Genomic DNA, 25,045 nt, shown 5'->3' on the forward strand with positions numbered 1-25,045 from the left:
TCAAGCAATTCCCCTGCCTCAGCCTCCCGAGTAGTTGGGATTACAGGCATGTGCCACCATGCCCAGCTAATTTTGTATTTTTAGTACAGAAGGGGTTTCTCCATGTTGGTCAGGCTGGTCTTGAACTCCCGACCTCAGGGGATCCACCCGCCTTGGCCTCCCAAAGTGCTGAGATTACAGGCGTGAGCCACCACGCCCGGTGTAAGAGGGTTGTTTTTAAAGGAGATATCTAAATATGTTTATATAACAAGGATATGACTACAAAAAGGTAAAAATTGATGTAGAAAAGATAAGAGAATTGTTGGAGTCATAATTTTTTTTGGAGACTCAATCTCTGTCGCCCAGGCTGGAGTGCAATGGCGCAATCTCTGCACACTGCAATCTTCGCCTCCCAGGTTCAAGCGATTCTCCAGCCTCAGCCTCCCAAGTAGCTGGGACTACAGGCATGTGCCACCACGCCTGGCTAATTTTTGCATTTTTAGTAGAGACGGGGTTTCACCATGTTAGCCAGGCTGGTAGCTAACTCTTGACCCAAGTGATCCACCCACCTGGGCCTCCCAAATTGCTGGGATTATGGGCATGAGTCACCACACCCGGCCAAGTCATACTCTTAAGTAGGCAGGAAGAGATAGGATCGAGGGACTAATGCTCTTGTCCATTTACATCATCAGAAGGAAGGCAGGGTTTATAGGTACTATTCTCTACTTAGAAGCTATTCTCACCAAGATAATGAGTAACCTTCAAAATAAATACAATGGACAATTTATGACTTTTTTGTGACCTTTCTCAATATTTGGCACTTTTTTTTTTTTTTTTTTTGAGACAGAGTCTCGCTCCGTCACCCAGGCTGGAGTGCAGTGGCATGATCTCGGCTCACTGCAAGCTCCGCCTCCCGGGTTCACGCCATTCTCCTGCCTCAGCCTCCCGAGTAGCTGGGACTACAGGCGCCCACCGTAATTTTTTGTATTTTTAGTAGCGACGGGGTTTCTCCATGTTAGCCAGGATGGTCTCGATCTCCTGACCTCGTGATCTGCCCGCCTCAGCCTCCCAAAGTGCTGGGATTACAGGTGTGAGCCACCGCGCCCAGCAATATTTGGCACTTTTAATCACTTTCTCTTTCTTGAAATATCCTCCTCCCCCAGTTTTTGTGATACTCTACTCTGATGCAGACAAGTTAGTAGCTATGGTGGTGAAAGAGAATAGATGTTCTCTTCTGATTTTTAGGAAGCAAGGCCATTAGCTAAGTACAAGAATAAGGAAAAGCTGGAGATCTGAGTAGAGACGAGATGTGAAATAGTTTTCTTAGGAGAGTAGTAGAGTTAGTACTTTAGGAAAAGAAAGGAAATGCTGCCAATGCCAAATCTAAGAATATTGGGAGTGGTTCTGCTAGCTATTATAATACAGGGCTTCAGTTTCACAACATGTTCTTATCTGGAGTTTCTGCTTTGTGTTAAGATAAAAGTATCTGGGTTATACTTTAAAACACCAGAAAATCTATTTAATCCAGAATATATTTCTATCCCTGGTTATGCTACTGTGCAAGAGAAAAAGCAAGAAAGAATTAGATGGTTCAAGGTAAAATTACCTGCATCTATACATTCATCCAGACTTCCTTTACAACTCTCCATAATGAAAGACTGTCTTTACTAATATTTAAGGTTAATCTCTCACCCTTATTCTCCTATCTCTTAAAAGAATTCAATCATCAATAATTCCATATTCTTCTGGATTATCAGATTATAAAGAGTGGCTTTGTTCTTGTTTACAGGTATATTTCAAATGCCTAGAAAATTCTCTGGCCCATAGGAGTGCGCTCAGAAATTTTATTTATTTGAATGAATAGATGTGGGGCTGTTCCTACTCTGATCTCCTTCCCATGCTCCATTTAAATATGCTCAAGTTTACACTACTGTTAAAAAGAAAGTGCTCTCCTTCACATTCTCCTCTAGCTACTGCTACATCCCCTTGCCATAACAGCCAAGTCTCCTGAATTGTTTAATTTAACAAATACTTGCTGAGCATCAGAATGCTGCAGTTACAATTGTAGGTGCTAGACATACAGCAATGAATTGAACCTAAGAATGAAACATCTGAAAATTCCTCCTGCCATAGAGCTTTGTTTCTAGTGGAAAAACAAAAACAATAAATACAACAGGTAAGAAAATTATATATTAGGATGGAATAAGTGCTGCAGAGAAAAATAAAATAGGGAAGGATGAACTGGGCACCAAGGTAGTGGGGTGGGGATGTTTGAAATTTAAAAAGCATATTCAGGGAAGGCCTTCTCAAATGATGTGGACCTGGAGAAGGGCCAAGGAGCAAGCCATGTAGATACTTGGGAGGAAACTGTTCCAGGCAGAGAGAAGAACAATGTACATACCTGGAGGTAGGAGAGTGACTAATTGGTTTGTTGAATAGAAATAAGGCTAATCAGGCTGTTAGATATACTCTGTCTCTTGTTTTACCCTTTCCATTCAGTCTCAATCTACTTTAATACCTATTCTCATCTCTATTTAGAAGCTGTTCTCACCAAGATAATGAATAACCTTCAATATAAATACAATGGACAATTTATGACTGTTTTTCTTGACCTTTGTGGGTATGTGGCACTTTTTAAAATTTAATTTAATTTTTATTTATTTATTCTTTTTTTGAGACAGTCTCACTCTGTTGCCCAGGACGGAGTGCAGTGGCACCATCTAGGCTCACTGCAAGCTCCACCTCCCAGGTTCACGCCATTCTCCTGCCTCAGCCTCCTGAGTAGCTCGGACTACAGGCACCCGCCACCACGCCCGGCTAATTTTTTTGTATTTTCAGTAGAGACGGGGTTTCACCGTGTTAGCCAGGATGGTCTCGATCTCCTGATATCATGATCCGCCTGCCTCGGCCTCCCAAAGTGCTGAGATTACAGGCGTGAGCCACTACGCCCAGCCAATATGTGGCACTTTTAATCACTTTCTCTTTCTTGAAATATTCTCTTACCCCAGCTTTTGTGATATCCTGCTCTGATCTTCTCTTACACTGTTGGTAGCTTCTTGTTTTCCCTTCCTCTGCCCATTCCTTAAAAGTCTAGGAGCTAGTAGTCTTTCCTCAGCCCTTGTGTCTTCTGATCCTACACTATGGGTTACATTTGGTCCTGAGAGGACCAAATGAGTCTACAACAGTGCCCCCTGCATCTATATATTCATCCAGACTTCCTTTACAACTCTCCATAATGAAAGACTGTCTTTACTAATATTTAAGGTCAATCTCTCACCCTTATTCTCCTACCTCTTAAAATAATTCAATAATCAATAATTCCATATTCTTCTGGATTATCAGATTATAAAGAGTGGCTTTGTTCTTGTTCACACAGGTATATTTCAAATGCCTAGAAAACTGTCTGGATGGATCCAGACACACATACACAAACACACACCTAAAAGAGTTTTGGGTCAACCATTTACATAAAAATTCAGATTCTTGGTTTCTCTTGAAAAATCAGAAGCTCTTGACATACTGGGCCAGTGTTATCATGTGGTAACAAATGGCTGGAACTGAGAAGGTGAGATCTTCAGTTTGTTATAATCCTTAGAACTTACATAATGAATATATCTGCACTTAGACCCCACTAATTACAGCCTAGTTACACCTATGGCATCATAGGCTCACAAGCTTATAAACTCTGAGATACACAATCACCTTAACAGATCTCTATATTAGTGGTTTATGTATGCAAAGACTATCAAATCAGCTTCAAGTTCTTATCTTTTATCTGCATTCTAAAGCAATGAGCCCAAATACAGTGGTATCCATTTCTGTTTGGACATCCCATAGGCACCTCAAACTCAAGAGGCCTGAAATTAAAATAATCTTCTCTCCTCTCATCTCACAATTTTGGCATTCCTTAGCTCAGGGACCAGCACTACCATCAACTCAACAGCCCTGGTCAGAAACTTGAGAGTCAGACTGAAAATTATCCTAACCTTTACCCCTATGCCTCCAAATCTACAAATCCTACTTCTTTTACTTCCTACTTCGTTTTATGCACTTGCCTCCTACTGCCAACTTCCACTATAATTTTACATCTAAGTTTTTCCAGCGGTTATATAATTGGGCTCCCTGCATCCACCCAGCTTTCCCTTACTTCAATTCATTCTCCACTCCTTAGAGTGAGTTTTCTAAAATACTTATCAGTCACTAGCTTAGAATTTTCATTTATTCATTCAATATTTATTGAATACTTATTATCTGAAAGTCCCTGATTGGAGTGCTGGGAATAGACAATAGACAACAACAGAAGAAACAAAAGTCCCCACTTCTCAATATTTTAAACTCTTCAGCATGATACACAAGGTCCTTTGTAATCTGACTCAGTTTTCTCTCTCTAGCCTTATCTGTCACGAACTAACCATTTGCTGTTCCTCAGATCACAGATTGGCTTCTGCCTATATTGTCCCTTGTTCCCCACATCCCATTCCCTGGCTAATTCTACTTTCCATCGGTTGTGATCTCTGTTAGGAAATGTTCTCTGAATCCCACATGGTAAGATGAGGTATCCTTTGGCATAGCCACTATACCTTGATTATATCTCTCCTAACTTGATTCTGAAGCACCTGAAGAATCATAACTTACTAATAATTGGATAGCTGTACAAAGCACAGTACTTATAGCACAATAGTGGTGATCCATATATTTGTCTTAAATAGATGAATAGATGAAAAAGGGAAAATATATGAACTCTGAAGCAATACAGTATGGAGTGAATATTTGGCACTTTTAATCACTTTCTCTTTCTGTTCCTCAGATCACTGATTGGCTTCTGCCTATACTGTCCCCTTCACAGTGAATGCATACACCTGGGATTGCATATTGCACTGTGAATACCATACAAATGGTAGGTAACAGACTAGATTCTACAATATGACTGTATCAGAGAATAACCAGGAAATGCAGCTTTGTGTCTACCTTAGCTTCCAGTTAATTAGGTTATCTAACTATGATACTTGGCCACCGAATTAGTATGTTGATACCTGCTGTGATGCTAAAATTTATGATAATATACAACTCTGCAACAAACTATTGTCAATTTTGGACCTTAAATATTTTAATCAACATAATCAACTCTATTAAGGCAACTTAATTGCAAAAAGATGCAATTATACTTAATTTGTAATCAAGTCAACAAAGTTAAACAACAAAAAGTCAAAGTTTATTTATAAAACTGTAAAAATAAAAGTTATGTATTCCAACAAAAAAAAAAAAAAAAGAAGAATGATAAAAGTGAGTATCTCCAGTTTGCAACACCTAATGTATTAAGGATCTAACATTGAATGCCATAGTGGTTAACAACAGAAATACGCAACCAGAAAGTACAAGGCTATATATGAATTAGTCTTCTTCCTCCTAAAAATCAGATTTGAATCTGATTAAGCTTCTAAATCAGAAATGTCCAATAAAACTTTCTAAGATGTCAGAAATGTTCTATATCTGTACCATGTATTATAATATGGTAGACACTAACTGCATGTGACTACTGAGCACCTGAAATACGACTACTACATCTGAGGAACTAAGTTTTAATTTTATGTAATTGAATTTAAATTTAAGTAACTACATGTGGCTACTGGCCACCATATTGGGCAGAGGAGCTCTAGATATAACTACTGACTTCCAGGAAACGTAAGGGAAATGGGGAATGTTCAACCAACTACAGAAATGCAATCAATAAAATCGCAACTGAGGGAACATCCACAGGACAAGTTTCTTCAGCAATTTTGGACCTTAAATATTTAAGTAACTTAAATAACTTAAATAAGTATTAAAGTATTAAAGAACTTAAATAAGTATTTAAAGTAACTTAAATAACTTAAGTAACTACATGTGGCTACTGGCCACCATATTGGGCAGAGGAGCTCTAGATATAACTACTGACTTCCAGGAAATGTAAGGGAAAGGCGGAATGTTCAACCAACTACAGAAATGCAATCAATAAAATCGCAACTGAGGGAACATCTACAGGACCAGTTTCTTCGACAAATTAGTATTAGGATGGTGATTACTCTTGAGGTGGGGAGGAAAGAAGGCATAATTAGGAGGTGGGATATAGTGGGCTTCTGTGGATAGCAAGGTTCTCTTTCATGGATGATGATGGTTATAATGACATTTGTCATAATTCATAAAAACTGTATTAGTTTTGCTGTTTTCTGTAATTGTTTGTTTCAACAACAAACAGTCTTTCAAAGGTGATTAAATGTAAAGAGAATATAACAATGTTGGAAAACTAGTTCTAGTGTCTGTTCTGACATTACCTAGCTATGAGATACTCCGCAGGAGTTACTATCTTGTTGCGCCTGTCAGCTGAATTCTAAAATGAAGCTGTTACACCTGAAATAGCTTTATAAGGTTTTCTCCTTGGAGATGGGGTCTCATTATGTTGCCCAGGCTGGTCTTGAACTCCTGGGCTCAAGCGATCCTTTCACCTTAGCCTCCCAAAATGCTGGTATGACAGGCATGAGCCACCATGCCCGGCCATAACCTGCACAGTAATCCTAAGAAGACCTTAAATACCTTTATCTAACTTAAAATAATGATTTGCAAAGACAGCATGATTTATATGTAAATAGATCTTTTAAAATTGATACTAGCCCAGGCATGGTGTCTAATGCCTATAATCCCAGCACTTTGGGAGGCCGAGGTGGGCGGAATATGAGGTCAGGAGTTCGAGACCACCCTGACCAACACGGTGAAACCCTGTCTCTACTAAAAATACAAAAATTAGCTGAGCGTGGTGACGCACGCCTGTAATCCCAGCTACTCAGGAGGCTGAGGCAGGAGCATCGCTTGAACCCGGGAGGCGGAAGTTGCGGTGAGCCGAGATCATGCCACTGCACTCCAGCCTGGGTGACAGAGCAAGACTCCATCTCAAAAAAAAAAATTAAAAAAATAAAAATTGCAATACCCCTGAAAACAATTGTCAAACCAACTTTTTGTCAGTTTAATGAATCTCTGCAATTGCTACAGTGTTGATTTATAGCATTGTTTTTTCACCATAAAGGCAAATTTCAGCCTAATCTGATTTGTTCTGAATTAGCCCAATAAACTGTGTTCTATACCATTCCCACCAGAATAATGGCACATCTATTCACTATCTTAAAACTTAAGAATGCCTGTTGCAGTACTGATTCTTGTTCTAAAGTAAAATGGACATACTTTTCATTTTGTAGTTCCTGTATTTTCTTTAAATTTTCTCTGTTTTTTTCTTCAATTTCTTCTTTAAGTTCCTTTACCTGGGTTTTATAAAGTGTCTACAAAACAAGTGACAAGAAGAAATAAGTGTTTATGGTGGTTAAAAACAATTTGGCAGTTTCTTATAAATTTAAAAAATTAACATATGATCCAACAATTCCACTCTCAAGTATTTACCCATGACAAATGCAAATATATGTTAACACCTAGTCTTACACATGAATTTCCCTTATGGTTTTATTTGTAACAGCTCCAAACTGGAAATGACCCAGATATCCATCAATACATGGGTTAAAAAAAACCAAAAAACAAAACTGTGGTTAATTCATATTACTTAGCCATAAAAAGGAATGAACTACTGACACATAGAACATGTAAATCGAAGAAATCTAAAAAATATGCTAAGTGAAAGAAACCACGTGTTAAAGAGTGTATACTGTGTGACTCCATGTAGATGAAATTCTAGGACAGGTGAAAATAATCAATAATGATGGAAAACAATCAGTCATTGTCTGTGTATAGAGGTGGGTGGGGAAAATGTAGAGTGAAGGGCCATAAGGGAACTTTTTGCAGTGAAAAAAAAATGTTCCACATGTTGACTGTGGTGGTGGTCACACAGTTGTACATATTTGCCGAAATTTACTAACCAGTACACTTAAAATGGGTATATTATATAGAAATTATAGCTTAATGGCCAGGTGCAGTGGCTCACGCCTGTAATCCCAGCACTTTGGGAGGCCAAGGCGGGCAGATCACAAGGTCAGGAGATTGAGACCATCCTGGCTAACACAGTGAAACCCCGTTTCTACTAAAAATACAAAAAATTAGCTGGGCGTGGTGGCATGCTCCTGTAATCCCAGCTACTCAGGAGGCTGAGGCAGGAGAATAGCTTGAACCCAGGAGTGGGAGGTTGCAGTGAGCCAAGATTGTGCCACTGCTCTCCAGCCTGGACGACAGAGTGAGATTCCATCTCAAAAAAAAAAAAAAAGAAAAGAAAGACATTATAGCTTAATAAAGTGTATTATAGATTTGGGAAGACATTATAAACAAATTTAACACATACTACTAATTTAAAGGTTAGATCAATTCTTGACTAATGTTAGAAAAATCACTTCTGTTTTGGTGGGTGGGATGTACTGGGTAGTTGAGAGACAGGTAAAGAAATATCCATAAAAGGGCCGGGCGCGGTGGCTCACGCCTGTAATTCCAGCACTTTGGGAGGCCGAGGCGGGCGGATCATGGGGTCAGGAGATCGAAACCATCCTGGTTAACATGGTGAAACCCCGTCTCTACTAAAAATACAAAAAATTAGCCAGGCATGGTGGCGGGCGCCTGTAGTTCCAGCTACTTGGGAGGCTGAGGCAGGAGAATGGCGTGAACCCGGGAGGCGGAGCTTGCAGTGAGCCGAGATCGCGCCACTGCTCTCCAGCCTGGGCGAGAGGGCGAAACTTCATCTCAAAAAAAAAAAAAAAGAAATATCCACAAATAAGATTTATCAAGTATTCTGCTAACATATCTATAATATATGCTTATTTCAGAACAATGGCTCTTACAAAATTCACTAAGCTTTTGCCAACGCCAGTGAAAAATATTTAACACATCAGACTCTTATTGTGTTAGTTGCTGAAGTTACAGAGTGAACTTCCAGTTCTGATGTGTATTTCTTTTTAACTACCCTCTTCATTTTAAAAGAAAAAGAGAAGGGAAAAAAATAGCAAGGGCCAGGAAACAGCTGTGGAGAACTACTTTAACACTTACTTATTACACTAAGAAACAGCACTTTTCTAGGCAAAAAAAATACATAAATGTCTATGGGAATGCAAATGAAAGAAGAATAAGGGCTTACTCTAGGTTAAGTATTTATAATTTCTAAAATTAATCTATTTGGCCTTTAGGACTCAGATTCTTATCTCTCTGACTTCAAATACTGAAATTCAAATAAGTAAATCAATGAAGGGATAAAAAGAAAAATAATCTGATTTCAAAACCCAGAAAAAAGACAAATCTTAAAATTTGGTTCATAACAGCTTATTGAATTGAATGCTATTTAATCCAATGCCCACAAGCAATGGAATAAATCAGAACTGAGATAGAGTCAGGTTTTGTACTATTTTCTAGAAGCAAAATCAAGAATCCACAGGAATCACCACAAGTCATCTGACATCCATCCGAACATTTGGAGGCACTGGATGACTGCTCTGTGGAAGCATATGGCAAGAAAGCATATGGGATGCTACAGATCACTTTGCAGAAGTTAGCGGTAGATACTTTGAATAATTACATTTAGCAAACACTCAGGGAAAGAGTTTTCAACAATATTTAAAAGTTTTTCATTTTGTTTATGAGACAGAGTCTTGCTGTCACCCAGGCTGGAGCACAGATGACCTTGGCTTACTATAAAGTCCAACTACTGGACTCAAGCAATTCTCCTGCCTCAGCCTCCTGGGTAGCTGTGACTACAGGTGCCTGCCACCACAATCGGCTAATTTTTGTATTTGTAGTAGAGACGGGATTTCACCATGTTGGCCAGGCTGGTCTTGAAGTCCTGACCTCAAGTGATCCACTCGCCTCGGCCTCCCAAAGTGCTGGGATGACAGGTGTGAGCCACCGCACCTGGCCTGGAAAGTTTTTACAATTTAAAAACATATACCAATGATAGCCTAATATGCCAAGAAACAAATGGACAAACAAGAAGAAAAGTCACAATATTTATTAGAAGATGAAGAGTCATTTGAAAAAGAATTATAGTTCACATAAAAGAATCTAAATACCTTGTTTTAAGTCAGGTTTTGAAACAGTGTGTATGTTAAAAATGATTCTCACTTACCGAGAAATATTGCTCAGCTTCAAGCTGATCTTGTAGCTCCCGCATCTGTCCTTCATTTCCTCTATACTGTCTTCAGACGAAAAGAAAAACAAGTGAACAAATGCTCCTACTTATACTAGACTTTATTTTTTCTTAGTTTGTTAAAGTTGCTAATATAAAAAAGTTTACTAAAACAATCTTTATTTTTAAAAAACATACTTCATTATTCATTATTTTACTAATTAACTTGGTCAGGCCACACCGGTTCTATCTTACTCCTTATAAAATGATGCTATGCAAAAGTAGTGAGAACCGTTTTCTACTGATGAACACTTTTTGGAGAATATTAATTGTGGATCTATCCAAAATGAAAAAATAAAATTGATACCATATTTTTGGAAATTTTTACAGAGAAAAGCAGTCATAGGGAAGAAAATGTCTTGTACAGTAAATAAAAAAAGAGGGAGGCATGAAAAATTTAATAATAATTCAGTGCTACATATCATAGTACTATATTTACTAAGTAATAATTCAGTACTGCATACTAGATATTATGGCCAATTAAGCACAAGAAAAAGGCTGGTAGAAATGAATCATCAGGTAAGAAGGGAAAGCAAGAACAACAAACTGACAAACAAGGAGGAACGTAGATAGACAACTGCATGTATATAATACATTCATAAACACAACTCACATAGGAGCAGAGTCCAAAAGATGGAAACACAATGTAACCCAAAGACACAGACTTTCAATAATTATTTACTGTATAATACGAAAGCCTAGCAGCTAGGCTTGAAAATCTAGCTGCTAGACTTTCATATTAGACAGTAATACCTTTGTATTCTCAGTATCTCAAAAGGCATGTGGTTGACAGAAAGTCTACACCAATCTCCATTGAATGCTGAGTGAGAGTATTTTTGGAGAAAAAAAAATATAAAACACATTTTTGTGAAAATGGTGGCCCTAAAAGAGGAAAAGAATTTCACCAATATAAATCCAATTTTATGAAAACTGACAATTTAATCCAAGAATCACTTTTGTAAATGAAGCTAGCAAGTGATGATATGATAAAATAAAATGTGGAGGAAATAAAAACACAGGACTTGGCATAAGATATATCCACTTTTGATATTAAATTTGTGATGCATATTCTTCGACAAATTGTGAAAGCGTTCCTGATCTTGCCTGTTCTCCACTTCAAATAAGCAGGCATATCACATCCCAAGAGTAACAGAAAAAGCAAAAAGACATTTTTGCATTTTGAGATGAACCAAAGACACAAAACAAAACGAACAAAGTGTCATGTCTAATTCTAGCCTCTGAAATAAACCTTGAACATCTCCTACAAGGCACTGTGATTTTTGTAATTCTAACCTGAAGAAATGTGATGACTTTTGTGGACATGCAAATCAGATGAGAAAACTGTGGTCTTTCCAAAGCCTGAACTCCCTTGAAAACCTTTGCAAGTAAATTCTTTTACTTCTAAATGCTTTTTTTCTGTCTTTCACAAACTCTAAGTACATAATCTGTACATACGTAAAATATCAAACACATAAGTCAATGATGAACACAAAAAAGAAAGAAATCACAATATTATTTTAAAGACTTACTTCGTAAGCTGAGCTAACTCAAATTCTAATAATCTCTTTGCTTCCAATAAAGTATTTATTTCCTGTTTCATCTGCTTTTCTAAACATTTTAAATTGTCTGCCTCAAATGCTTGAGTCTTCAATTCATTTTGTAACAACAGCCGCTTATTTGATTCCTGCTCCAGTTGCAGGGTTAAATTCTTAACCTATGAATGAGAAAAATAATTGGGATATTAAATCTCTTAAATAATTTATTAGACATTATTTGAAAGAATACTAACCAAATCAAGTTCATTATAATTCATGGTACTAGTAGAAAATATTAGTATTTTAAAGAGTCTTCATTGTTCCACGTGTTTATTACTGTAGATTTACTATTAAGTCAAATTAATTCCCAAATTTCAGACATGAGATCTTCTGGAGGGAAAAAAATTCTGGTTCCTTTCTACCCCAATCAGCATGAAAATTCTGTAGTACAAGCTGATTATGAAACTCACTTCTGGGCCAGGCACAGTGGTTCATGTCTGTAATCCCATCACTTTGGGAGGCTGAGGCAGGTGGATTGTTGAACCCAGAGTTTGAGACCAGCCTGGTCAACATGGTGAAACCCTGTCTCTACAAAAAAATACAAAAATTGGCCAGGCATGGTGGTACACTCCTGTAGTCCCAGCTACATGGGAGGATCACTTGAGCCTGCGAGTCAGAGGTTGCAGTGAGCCGAGATCACGCCACTGCACTCCAGCCTGAGTGACAGTGAGACTCTGTCTCCAAAAAAAAAAAAAAAAGCCATTTCTGGGGGAACATTTGAATGGAGTACTTAAATTTATCTGTTTACGTGCTCTACTCTACAACCCTTCAAAGCTTAACCAAACAAACTGAACGTATGTTTTATTCAACTCAACAAATATTTATGAAGTGTTTATTAGGTGTTGGGATCAATGAACTCAAAATTCATACAGTGGTTTACAATGGCCTTCATGATCTGTTCTAATTCTACTCCTATCATTGGCCATTCTCTACAATCCAATCATATTCTTCAGCTCCTCAAATGCAACAAATTCTCCCTCACCTCACAGTTCTTGTACGAGCTACTCCTTCTGTTTTATCCTCCTTCATTTATTCATTCTTCAGCTCTCAAACGTCATACTCCTAGCAAGGCCTTCTGTAACTCCCAAATGTGATTAGTAATACACCCCTATAGCATTCAGTACTTTCTTTTTAATTATTTGCAATGCTTGTAGTTACTATTTTAATATCTGTTTTTCCCTCCTGGCTGTAAGTTCCAACAAAGTCAGGACCATACCTACATCTTATTCACTTCGGTAACCACCAATTCCTAGCACGGAGCCAAATAGTAGGTAGTCAGAAATTATGTGTTTTAAATGACTGAATATTATCTTTCAAATTTTGAACATACATTCTTCCTGCATGCTAGCTTTAATAGGTATCTCTAATTTCTCTTCTTTCTAGTCCATTCTATATACCACTACCAGATTGATTTTCCTAAAAGTGCTTTCACCTCTAGCTCCCATGCAAGTTTTATTTTTTATTTTTTAGAGATAGGGTCTCACTCTGATGTCCAGGCTGAGTGCCATGGAGCAATCTTGGCTCACTGTAGCCTCGACCTCCTGAGGTGCAAGTAATCCTCCCACCTCAGCCTCCTGAGTAGCTGGAACTATAGGCATGTGCCACCACACCTAGCTGATTTTTGTATTTGAGATGGGGCTTCACCACGTTGCCTAGGCTGGTTTCAAACTCCTGAGCTTAAGCAATGTGCCCATCTGCCCACCTCAGCTTCCCAAAGTGCTGGGATTACAGGTGTCAGCCAACGTGCCTGGCCACCCATGCAAGTTTTAAAGAGTATCAATACTTTGGCCTCCAAATTTCTCCCATGACTACTCAACATGTCTTCATCTTTCCTTCAAAAAGTTAAAGTTCTATCAAGTTCCTTTTTATGTCTTACTTACGCATCTTCTTATCCAGCCGGTACTCACTTTATTATCCATCTCTTTACTGATAATATTCCCTCTAGCAAGTAAAACCCTGACTCCAAAACTATTACCTTTTGAAGTCTTACTCAACCTTTAAAATCTAGGTAACATGTTATATCTTCTTGAAAAGGCTTTCCTTCTTTCAGTCTTAGAAATAATTTCTAAAGTACATATAGTAACCACCAGGACATACTGTCATTTTATCTTTTTATTAACTGCTTTATAAAATGTATACCCTGTGCTATCAATCTAAGCCAGGAAAAGACTGCAGTTAAACACTTTTATTGAAATCTAAGAGCAATGCTCTTTCTTTGGGAATATAAGATGCATTATAATAAAGACTTTTTTTTCTTTAAAGCAGATGGTCAGTTTTTTCAGGGAAGGAACTATATGACATTTCAATATAGTTGTACTGTCATAGTGAAAAATGGCATAGATCACACAGAGTGAATGTTCAATAACTATTTGAAGAGGAAAATTCTAGGTGCTGGGGTGACCATACAGCAGTGAACATAGACCCATGTCAATTATTTCATTCAAATCTCCTTCATGGTGTTTAAATTACAGATAACTCTTCAGTCATAACTTATATAACCGTTTCTCTTTTAATAGATGAACAAAGTCAGTACTATTTTTCTTACTTCATCCTCCATCCTTTCTTTATTTCCAGTCAAATGTTCTAGTTTCTGCTGAGATTGCTTCAGATCAACGTCTAGCATGGAACACTGTTTCTCAATCTGAACAACCCAATTTTCAGCCTTCTCTCGAGCTTCTCTTTCTTCTTTCAGCTTTTTTTCCATCTCTGGGAAAGCAAAAAGTTACAAACATACATTTAAAGAAAGAGTACTTTAATACATTTCACTTTATATGGGCTGTAAACTGGTTTCAAATATCTCTATTGTTTTTATTCTGGGACTTGAATAGAGCTAGTAATTATAGAAATTCTCATGTTATGTAAACTATTTATATAGCAGAAATCTCTAAAGAAAAGGAGTTATAAAATATAATACGGTAATAAAATCTTCTAAACCCAGCTCTTGCCCAATGATGAGAGATTAATCAGTACCACTTTCAGACTAGAAGGTGAAGAGTATAGATAGAAAGGAAGTGAATTAACAAAGAACAATGAACGTATATCAAGCAAAAGCAGAAAAATAAGGCTGTGGTTATTAATTTACACCCTGCATTGTTCCAGAAAAGGTTGAAGAGGCTTAAGGCTATGGTAGGAACTCCAATTTATACAATTCAGATGAATAAGATTCCACAGTAGTATAATACCTCTTTTAATTATTACTGGAATATATTAGTCTACATTGAGGCTCCTTTTTTGTAATATAACTAAGCTTCTGAGAGGTTAACTTTTCCATGTTCATGTAACTACTAAGTTGCCCCATCAGGATTCAAGTTTATTTAAAGGGTGCTTTCCCACTCTCGGAGACCACCCTCTAGGTGACAAAATATAAACTATTAAGTAAATATAAATAAACTATTCCTTATCTTTCCCCCCAAACTTACAAACTTAGCTGCACCAATAAAACTGTCACTTCTTAAGACCCTTCTGTTTAATCAAACACAAATCCATCCACTATGTTCTTCTGACTCTTGATATTTCTCTCCTGAGCTCCAGACTTAGATACCAATTGACTATTTAACATCTCCACCTAGATATCTAATAATCTTATTAAAGTTAACATATCCACAATAGATGCCTTTACTTCTGGCCTATCCCCAAACCACTCCAACCCCAGTTAGTCTCAGTTTTTTTTTTTTTTTGAGACGGTGTCTCGCTCTGTCGCCCAGGATGGAATACAGTGGTGCAATCTCGACTCACTGCAACTTCTGCCTTCTGGGTTCTAAGAATACTCCTGCCTCAGCCTCCTGAGTAGCTGAGATTACAGGTACACACTACTACACGCAGCTAATTTTTGTATTTTTTAGTAGAGATGGGGTTTCACCATGTTGCCCAGGCTGGTCTCAAACTCCTGACCTCAAATGATCTGCCTGCCTTGGCCTCCCAAAGTGCTAGGATTACAGGTGTGAGTCCCCGCACCCGGCCTCTTTCTATCTAATTCATCACTCTTCTCCTCTATACCTCGACTTCTTTCCCTCTCTACTACTACCAGTGTTTACAGTCTATAACTTTCTAACTTATCTCCCTTTTTATCACTGTTCCCACTCTTGAAAGCGTTCCCCACAGAGCAGCGGGAATGATCTTTTAAAAATATAAATTACACATCCCAGAAGTTTAAAATGTGCTAGTGGCTTCATACAAATCTTAGAATAAGAATACTGAACTTACTATCACTTCTGCCTGGAATGTACTTTCTCCAGCTCATTTAACAGGTGGTTCATTTTGACTTTCAGTTCTTACTTCAAATATTACTAGCTCAGAAAGCCTTCCTCAGAACCCCCATCCAGGGCAGTCCCAAGTCAAAACAATCATATTAATATGTATTTCCTTCCCATTAATAATTACAAGCTGTAAATATTTTCATTTATGTATTCTTTTTTTTTTGTCTATCTTCACCAACTGAATGTAATCTCCGGGCTTCCTGTCAGTTTTATTCTCTGCGATATTCCCAGCTGTGCCTTGTCTGTAGTAGGCAGTCAATAATTAACTTAAGTGAAAGAAATAAAAGAAGCTCAATATGGCTGAAGCACAGGGTACACACAACAAAGTGTAGAGTAGTAAGACTGTAAAGACAGGCAGGTGTTAACTTAAAGATTCTGTATATACAAGGAGTTTGAAAGGTACCCTGCAAACAATGAAAAGCCACTAAAGGATTTTAAGGACAACCAAAATACGATTTGACTAAAAAGGAAAATTGTTCTAACCTAAGTGAGAACGACTGATGAGTAGAACAACTCTTGGCAAGATGATGATGTGATGTTCAGTAGCCAAGATAATAGCTACTGAAAACTTTCTATGCACAGGCACTTTACATGCATTTTTCATCTAACTTAGAATAGTTAGAGCAACACTGATCTGTCTGATTCCAAAGCCTTAGCTCATAAAGACCATATGGCCATTAACTAGGTTAGTGAGAATAAAGAATAAAAGCAGGTTTGATGGATAAGATTATGAGCTTTCTTTTGAGCAAAAATAATTTAAGATGCCAACACATCCAGACTGTAGTAGGTTAATAAGTAGAAGGTGAGGAAAAGACTTGTTAGAAGTTTGGATATTTTTAAATTTTTTTCTATAAAGAATCTGACACAATTGAAGTTTGACTATTTTATTAATTTATTTGAAATAAAACAGTAGTAATTAGTAAGGATCACAGATTGCTGCATGGATTTGTCTCTGTTTTTAAGATGGGAGACTTGTTCATGTTTACAGTAAGAAAGAAGACAATGGAGGTAAAAAGGTTGATGATATAGAAAAGAAAAAGAGATAAGATGAGATAAGAGGAGCTTACCCTCCTTTAAGATAACAGTGAAGATAATGAAGACAGGTAAAGAATAGGATAGATTGACAAGAAAACTAGATTTTGAGGAGTTCACACCTATGCTTTCATTATTTATTTGTGAAATAAGAATAAAATTCACCTAAAACTGGAGTGATAAAGAAACGGCATAGGAAACTTAAGATAAATAAAAATCTGGGAGAAGAAACTTATGACCGATATGTTTAAAAAAATTGACAGCCAGGCATGGTGGCTCATGCCTGTAATCCCAGCACTTTGGGAGGCCGAGGTGGAAGGATCCCTTGAGCCCAGGAGCTCAAGACCAGCCTGGACAACATAGTGAGACTCTTTCTTTACCAAAAATAAATAATTTTTTAAAATTGAAAAAAAACTGACAACTCAGGTTGTAGATAATGCATTGGACTAACACTCAACTGCTTGAAGAAAGTGGCTGGCTGGTCTGAACTAGGGTTGTGTTTGGAGGCATAACACAGTGGAAGTACAAAGAAATGAGAAAATTGAGGGTACAAAGCAAGATAGCAGATGAATTAACAGATGATGAGGTCCAGAGTGGATCATAAAGAAAATCAGGAAAAGGCTACTAAAAAACAGAGAAAAGACAGATTCCACTAACTTTTATAGGAAACAGAGTAGTAAACTGAGGGAACTAGAAGGTGAAATTGTGATCTTAAAAAATGGAAAGCATTGCCAGGCATGGTGTTTCATGCCTGTAATCCCAGCACTTTGGGAGGCCGAAGCATGTGGATCACCTGAGGTCAGGAGTTCGAGACCAGCCTGGCCAACATAGTGAAACTCTGTCTCTACTAAAAATGCAAAAATTAGCCGGGCATGGTATCGGGTGCCTGTAATCCCAGCTACTCGGGAGGCTGAGGCAGGAGAATTGCTTGAACCTGGAGGCGGAGACTGCATTGAGCCGAGATCGCACCATTGCACTCCAGCATGGGAGACAAGAGCAAAACTTCGTCTCAAAAAAAAAAACCAACCAAACAAACAAACAAAAAACAAACAAACAAAAGGAAAGTATCAAAAGGAAGGCATCCTCTTCTTGATTATAATTTATAATTTCTTTCTTCGAGACACAGTCTCACTCTGTTGCCCAGGCTGGAGAACAGTGGCGCCATCTCGGCTCACTGCAACCTCTGCCTCCTGGGTTCAAGTGATTCCCCTGCCTCAGCCTCCCCAGTAGCTGGGATTACAGGCGTGCAACACCACACCTGGCTAATTTTTTTTATTTTTAGTAGAGACGGGGTTTCACCACATTGGCCAGGCTGGTCTCAAACTCCCGGCCTCAAGTGACCCATTGGCTTCAGCCTCCCAAAGTGATGGGATTACAGGCATGAGCCACTGTGCCAGGCCTATAATTTATATTATAATTTCTACGAGTTATACAGTATAAAATTTTGACCAAAACCAAATTTTCTGTAGTCACTATTTAAAGCCAACTTTGTAAAAACATTAAAACTGACACTTACCACACATTGCCACAGACTTTGCCTCTTCAATAGATTGATGTTTGTCAGTTAAACGAGCTTTGGTTACTTTGTGTTCATTTACCTCTTGTTCTAACCGTTGTTGTAATGATTTAAGTTTGTAGTTTAAATCTATCTCTAAATTATTCTTTTCCTGTAAAATGGGAGTAGGAGTCATGTAATCAACTGTGCAGAAGGCATGCATGTTAGTAAACCTTACATTTAATATTCTGGAAGAGATATGCCTTATTTTAAAAATCACAATAAACACATATAATTAAAAGCAAAAGATAACCTTTTCTTTACCCCCACCCTTCCCATTTGAATCATTAACCATGGCAGAGGGCAGAACAAGGCTGTACTGGTGGTTATGTTCAGGACAGTTCATTGCTAAGATCAGAATAGAATAAGACAAATTTTCAGTTTATTTAAAAATTTCTGATACCATCTTTTTTTTTCTTTTTTTTTTTTTTTTTTAAAGAGATGAGGTCTCACTCTGTCACCCAGGCTGGAGTGCAGTGGCACCTTCTCAGCTCACTGCAGCCTTGAACTCCTGGGCTCAAGCTATCCTCCAGCCTTAGCCTCTGGAGTGGCTAGTATTACAGGCACGTGCCACCACACCTGGCTAATTTTTAAGCATTTTTTTGTAGAGATGGGGTCTCGCTCCACTGCCCAGGCTATTCTCAAACTCCTGGGCTCAAGCAATCCTCCTGTGTCAGCCTCCCAAAGTGTTGGGTCTACAGGCACGAGCCACCTTGCCTGGCCTGCTACCACTTTAAAAAAATATATTAAATGATCTTTATCTACATTTACATCTATATCCACATTTACTTTGCTTTCACACAAAAACAAACAAACAAAAAAAAAAAACCACAAAGTGTCCTGTGGCAAATCATTGACATAGAAAGGAAAAGTGAGTCAAAATATATTCCATTTCTGTTTGGGTACCCTTTTCTACTCTTCAAGCTTCTTTTATCCTATGTCCACATTTACACCAGCTTGGCCATCAAAAACTATTCTAATTGTGACAAAACATGTCCAAAGGACAAGATAAGTAGTGGCTTTTCTGATAATTTACCTGAGGTTCTATTGAACCTCCAACATTTCAGAGGCTTTGAAAAAGTGACAGCTGTATCTCTATATCATCTATTTAACTCTTAGCTAGGTATATAATAGAGAATAACCAATGAAATTTTTATTGTTAAGAAAATTCTAAATGCAAAGGCCAATCACTTTATGCTCTTTTCTATTTTGCTAACTGTAACAAAACAGAACAGGTACTCATCATCTACCACGTACTTATCTGTTGTTTTCCTTCTTCATAAGCCCTCACAGCACATTCATCTTACTCATGTACAAAGAAAATAGGGAAACATACTTTATAAAAAGGTATTTCCAAACCAAAGGAATCTGTGATGATCTGTTAACATGAAACATCTAATGCTCTCTAGGGTAAAAACAAAAATTACAAATAACAAAACCCTAAATAAGACATACATACATCCCCACATACAACCAATCAAACATAAAGACTTTTAGAAATGTAACTATATAAACATTAAGAATGAATGCTATTTTATAAAACCACCTAGTAGTCTATGATAATCAATAATTACTATTTTATAATAATTGGTATATGTTAAATCATTTACCTTTTCTGAGTGATTAAGCATGTCTTGAGCCTCTTTTCTTTCTCCTTCCACTTTTTCGAGATTATGTTTGAGATGCTTCACCTCCTCTTGTAAAGATGTAATTCGAGCTATCAAGAGAGAAAAAAGTTCAAGTCTGTAGTCATTGAAAGAAGTCTTTTTGTTCAGTATGACAATTTAGTTTTTTAAAAATGTGGTTTTTTTTAATGTATTAAGTTTCCTGATCTGATAAAATTTATTAAGTGTTTTCACAATAAACACAAGATATGGAATAAAAATATTAATGCTAATTAGATATAATCTAGTGCATATTCCTTATTTACAAGTAGCCAAAGAGATGAAGCCTCAGCTTGAGCTAGAAATCAGATCCAAGTCCTTACTGAGTGCTTTTTTTTGAGACAGAGTCTCGCTCTGTTGCCCAGGCTGGAGTGCAGTGGCACAATCTCGGCTCACTGCAAGCTCCGCCTCCCGGGTTCACGCCATTCTCCTGCCTCAGCCTCCCAAGTAGCTGGGACTACAGGCGCCTGCCACCATGCCCGGCTAATTTTTGTATATTTAGTAGAGACGGGGTTTCACCTTGTTAGCCAGGATGGTCTCGATCCCCTGACCTCGTGATCCGCCCACTTCAGCCTCCAAAAGTGCTGGGATTACAGGCGTGAGCCACCGCGCCCGGCACTGAGTGCTCATTCTAATCACATTAAAGGTGAGAGCCTTTAGTTAATTAAGGCAAGTATTAAGTGGTCCATATGTGCCAGACACTGCAAAGTGTTTAATAAAATTACTTTTAAACTTAATGGAGCCAAACTCTATTTTCATAGAAAACTAAGTTTTTAAGGAATTCAAGTACTCTAACAAAGCTTAGTTTTAACTTACCTGATGTTCATGCCTTGCAATGGTAGTAACTCATATATTTAGTAATTGTCTACTTATTAAAACATGCTTTAACCTTACGGGTATTTAAGGCATAAATATTTAATAAACACACAAATTTAACACGTATAGTATCTGACTTAATATACTTACATTGTCTAGCTTAAAATAAAAATTATATTTTCATATTTTGTGATTCAAAGCGGCCTAAGATTTGACAAGGAAAATAGATGAAGTACCAGATGGGCCAGTAAAACTTCTGTACTACTCAAAGTACAGTTTGACTTACTGTACGTGTCCCACTCTAAAATGTACTCTAGTCACCTCCCATATTTCAGGGTTTCTAAAGTAGTTCTTTAATAAACAAATAAATATTAAATCTTTGGCACCTGATAATGCATATTTGCTAGATTAGTTCTAGATCTAGAGAACAATGAAATAAATAATTTATTTACACACTCAAGATATTTTCATGTTGGAGTATGTTCATGTAGGAGAAAGAAACACCTGCTGCTTTCTTTCAAATCATTGACCAAAAATACAGAGTATGTGTGTGTTTGTGTGGACAGAGATAAAGCAAATGTGCTAAGATGTTTAAATGTTGAAGTGCTACTTAGAAATTATAATTTAAAAAATAAATGATATAATTATCTTTAAAATAGGCCAGGTGTAGTGGTTCACGCCTGTAATCCCAGCACTTTGGGAGGCTGAGGCAGGCAGATTGCCTGAGCTCAGGAGTTTGAGATCAGCTTAGGCAACATGGTGAAACCCTGTCTCAAACACAAAAATCAGCTGGGTGTGGTGACACAAGTCTGTAGTCCCAGCTGCTTGGGAGACTGAGGTGGGAGGATCGCTTGAGCCCAGGAGTTCTAGGAGAAAATCTGTTTTAAAAATCATTTAAAAAAATCTGTACAAAGATAGTAATTCAGATTAATCTTTGAATTTTTAATGTAGAAGCAGCTTACTACAAACCGACTCCTAAGGAGACAAGATAATAAAACTATATGGGTTGAATCCACGCAAGATTCCTAGCAACCACATGAAAGAGACAAATTAAGTATAGTTTATTTTCCTCATTTACTCTGTCTGAAAAGAAATGTCGGAAATAAACTAGAACTTACCTGTGCAATACATGAAAGCAGAGAAGCTTTATATACAGAAAATATAAAAACATAGTGGGAGGAATAAGGGCCCAAACACTAGGTATCATAATCTAAGTTGATTAAAACAATAAAATTTCTAAAAGCTAATAGAAGATAATATCCTCATAATCTAGTCAAAGACTTTTTCGATAGGCCACACTAAAAACCACACTAACAATACAGAAAAAACTAGATATACTGGACTACATCAAATACAAGAAATTAAGACCTTTTGCTTATCCAAAAGCAGCACTGAGGAGTGAAAATGTTCCCACCATGCAGTAGGCTGACTACAGTTAACAATAACATGCTGCATATTTCAAAATAGCTAGAACAGATGATTTTGAATGTTCTCACCATAGAGAAATGACAAATGTTTGAGGAGATGGACATACTAATTACCCTAATTTGATCATTACACATTGTATACGCGTACCAAAACATCCCATAAGTATGTACATTATGTGTCAATTAAAAATAAAACAGGGGGAGGCAGAGAAGGGCCAAATAGAAGCCTCCACCGATTGTCCTCCCTGCAGGAACACCAATTTGAACAACCATTCGCACAGAAAAGCACCTTCATAAGAACCAACAATCAGCTTAGTGATATGTATCAGCTTGGCCACGGTGGGGTACAGCACCAAGCAGGCTGTTGGGGCCCCCAGTTCCAGGTCCTGGTTCTTGGATGGCATTTCTGGACCTGCTCTGGGCCAGAGGGGAGCCCACTGCCCTGAAGGGAGAGTCCCAAGCCTGGCAGCATTCACCACAAGCTGACTGAAGAGCCCTGAGGCCTTGAATGAACATCGGCAGTCGCCAGGGGGCATTTGTTGCAGGCCTGGAGCAGTGGTGGCCACAGGGAGGGACTCTTCTGCTTGTGGAATAGGGAGGGAAGAATGGGAAGGGCTTTGACTTATGGCTTAGATACCAACTAAGCTGCAGTAGAATAGAGCACCTGGTAGATTCCTAAGGTTTCCAAATGTAGGCCCTGGCTCCCAGATGGTATCTATGGATCCACCTGGTACAAGACCGAGCACACCACCCTGAAGGGAGGGATGCAAGCCTGGCTGGCTTCACCAACTGCTGATTATAGAGCCCTAGGACCTTGAGTGAACATAGGTAGTAGCCAAGCAGTAGTTACCACAGGCCTTGGGTGAGACCCAGTGCTGTGCTGGCTTCAGGTCTGACCCAGCACAGTTCCAGTGGTGGTGGCTACAAGGGTGATTGTGTAACCCCTCCCCAACCTCTCCCCGGCAGCTCAGCGCAGAGAGACTCCATTTGTTTGGGAGAAAGGGAAGAGAACAAGAGTCTCTGCATTATAATACAGATCATTCTTCCACATCTTACCCAAAACCACCAACATGGTTCCTCTAAGAGTCTGCAAGAGCACAGTATTACTGGGCTTGGGGTGCCTCCTAATACAGATATGGCTACAGTGACCAAAAACTTAAATCACAACACCTAAGTCCCTTCGAATACCTGGAAAGCCTTCCCAAAAAGGACAGGTACAAACAAGCCCAGGCTGCAATGACTACAATAAATACCTAACTCTTCAATGCCCAGACACCAACAAACATCCACAAACATCACGACCATTCAGGGAAACATAATCTCACCAAAGAAACTAAATAAGGCCCCAGGGACCAATCCTGGAGAGACAGAGATATAAGACCTTTCAGAAAGAGAATTTAAAATAGCTGTTTTGAGGAAAATCAAAGAAATTCAAGATAAAACAAAGAAGGAATTCAGAATCCCATCAGATAAATTTAACAAAAAGATTGAAATAAGTACAAAGAATCAAACAGAAATTCTGGAGTTGAAAAATGCAACCGACATACTGAAGAATGCATCAGGGTCTCTTACCAGCAGAAATGTTCAAGCAAAAGAAAGTATTAGTGAGCTTGAAGACAGAATATTTGAAAATACAGTCATAGGAGACAAAAAAGAATTAAAAAGAATGGAACATGCATATAAGATCTAGAAAACAGCCTCAAAAGAGTATCTAAGAGTTATTAGCCTTAAAGAGCAGGCAGGCAGAGAGATAGGGGTAGAAAGTTTACTCAAAGGGTAATAATACAGAACTTCCCAAACCTAGAAAAAGATATCAATATTCAAGCACAAGAAGGTTCTAAGGGTTCAGAGGTCTGACTCAGCACAGTTCCAGGGGTGGTGGCCACAGGGTAATGATAAGTACACTGAAAAACACTATTGTAACACTGTAATTGTGGTGTATAAATTATTCATATCTTGGGTAGAGAGACTAAAAGAACTGATCAAAAATAACTACAATACTTTCCAAGATGCAGTAAGATTATAAATAGAAGCAACGAAAAGTTAAGATGCAGGGGACTAAGTTAACGTGTAGAGTTTGTATTAGTTTTCTCTTTGCTTGTTTGTTAGTTTGTTAATGCAATCACTGTTAAGTCATCATCAGTTTAAAATAATGGGTTAGAGGATATTATTTGCAAGCCTCATGGTAACCTCAAATCAAAAGACATACAACAGATAGATACCCAAAAAATAAGCAGCAAGAAATTAAAACCTATCACCAGAGAAAATCATGTTCATTAAGAGGAAACAGAAAGGAAGGAAAGAAGGAAGAGAAGACCACAAAACAATCACAAAAAAATAACAAAATGGCAGGAGTATGTCCCTACTTATTAACAATAACAGTGAATGCGGATGAACTAAACTGCCCAATTGAAAGACATGGAGTGGCTGAATGGACCAAAAAACAAACAAACAAAAAAACAGAACCCAATGATCTGTTGACTACAAGAAACACACTTCATGTATAAAGATACACATAGACATACACAGAGAAAACAAGGGGATGGAAACAGATATTCCATGCCAATTAAAACAAAAACAAAAAAA

General features: G+C 37.9%; 1 protein-coding gene across 2 annotated transcripts in view; it reads right to left on the reverse strand.

The window, feature by feature from the left end:
* The window catches only part of ROCK1 (Rho associated coiled-coil containing protein kinase 1), a 165,968-nt gene that overhangs the window by 23,295 nt on the left and 117,628 nt on the right, over positions 1-25,045 (reverse strand). For both annotated transcript variants that reach the window (XM_024235926.3, XM_054538179.2), the window contains exons 17-22: positions 20,163-20,269; positions 18,514-18,664; positions 14,255-14,415; positions 11,644-11,828; positions 10,055-10,124; positions 7,192-7,286 (exon numbers count right to left, since the gene is read on the reverse strand). In XM_024235926.3, coding sequence (XP_024091694.1) covers positions 7,192-7,286; positions 10,055-10,124; positions 11,644-11,828; positions 14,255-14,415; positions 18,514-18,664; positions 20,163-20,269 — 769 coding nt within the window. The remainder of the gene's footprint in view (positions 1-7,191; positions 7,287-10,054; positions 10,125-11,643; positions 11,829-14,254; positions 14,416-18,513; positions 18,665-20,162; positions 20,270-25,045) is intronic.

This window comes from Pongo abelii, chromosome 17 (assembly GCF_028885655.2).
Source record: "Pongo abelii isolate AG06213 chromosome 17, NHGRI_mPonAbe1-v2.0_pri, whole genome shotgun sequence".
In the NCBI taxonomy this organism is placed as follows: Eukaryota; Metazoa; Chordata; class Mammalia; order Primates; family Hominidae; genus Pongo; species Pongo abelii.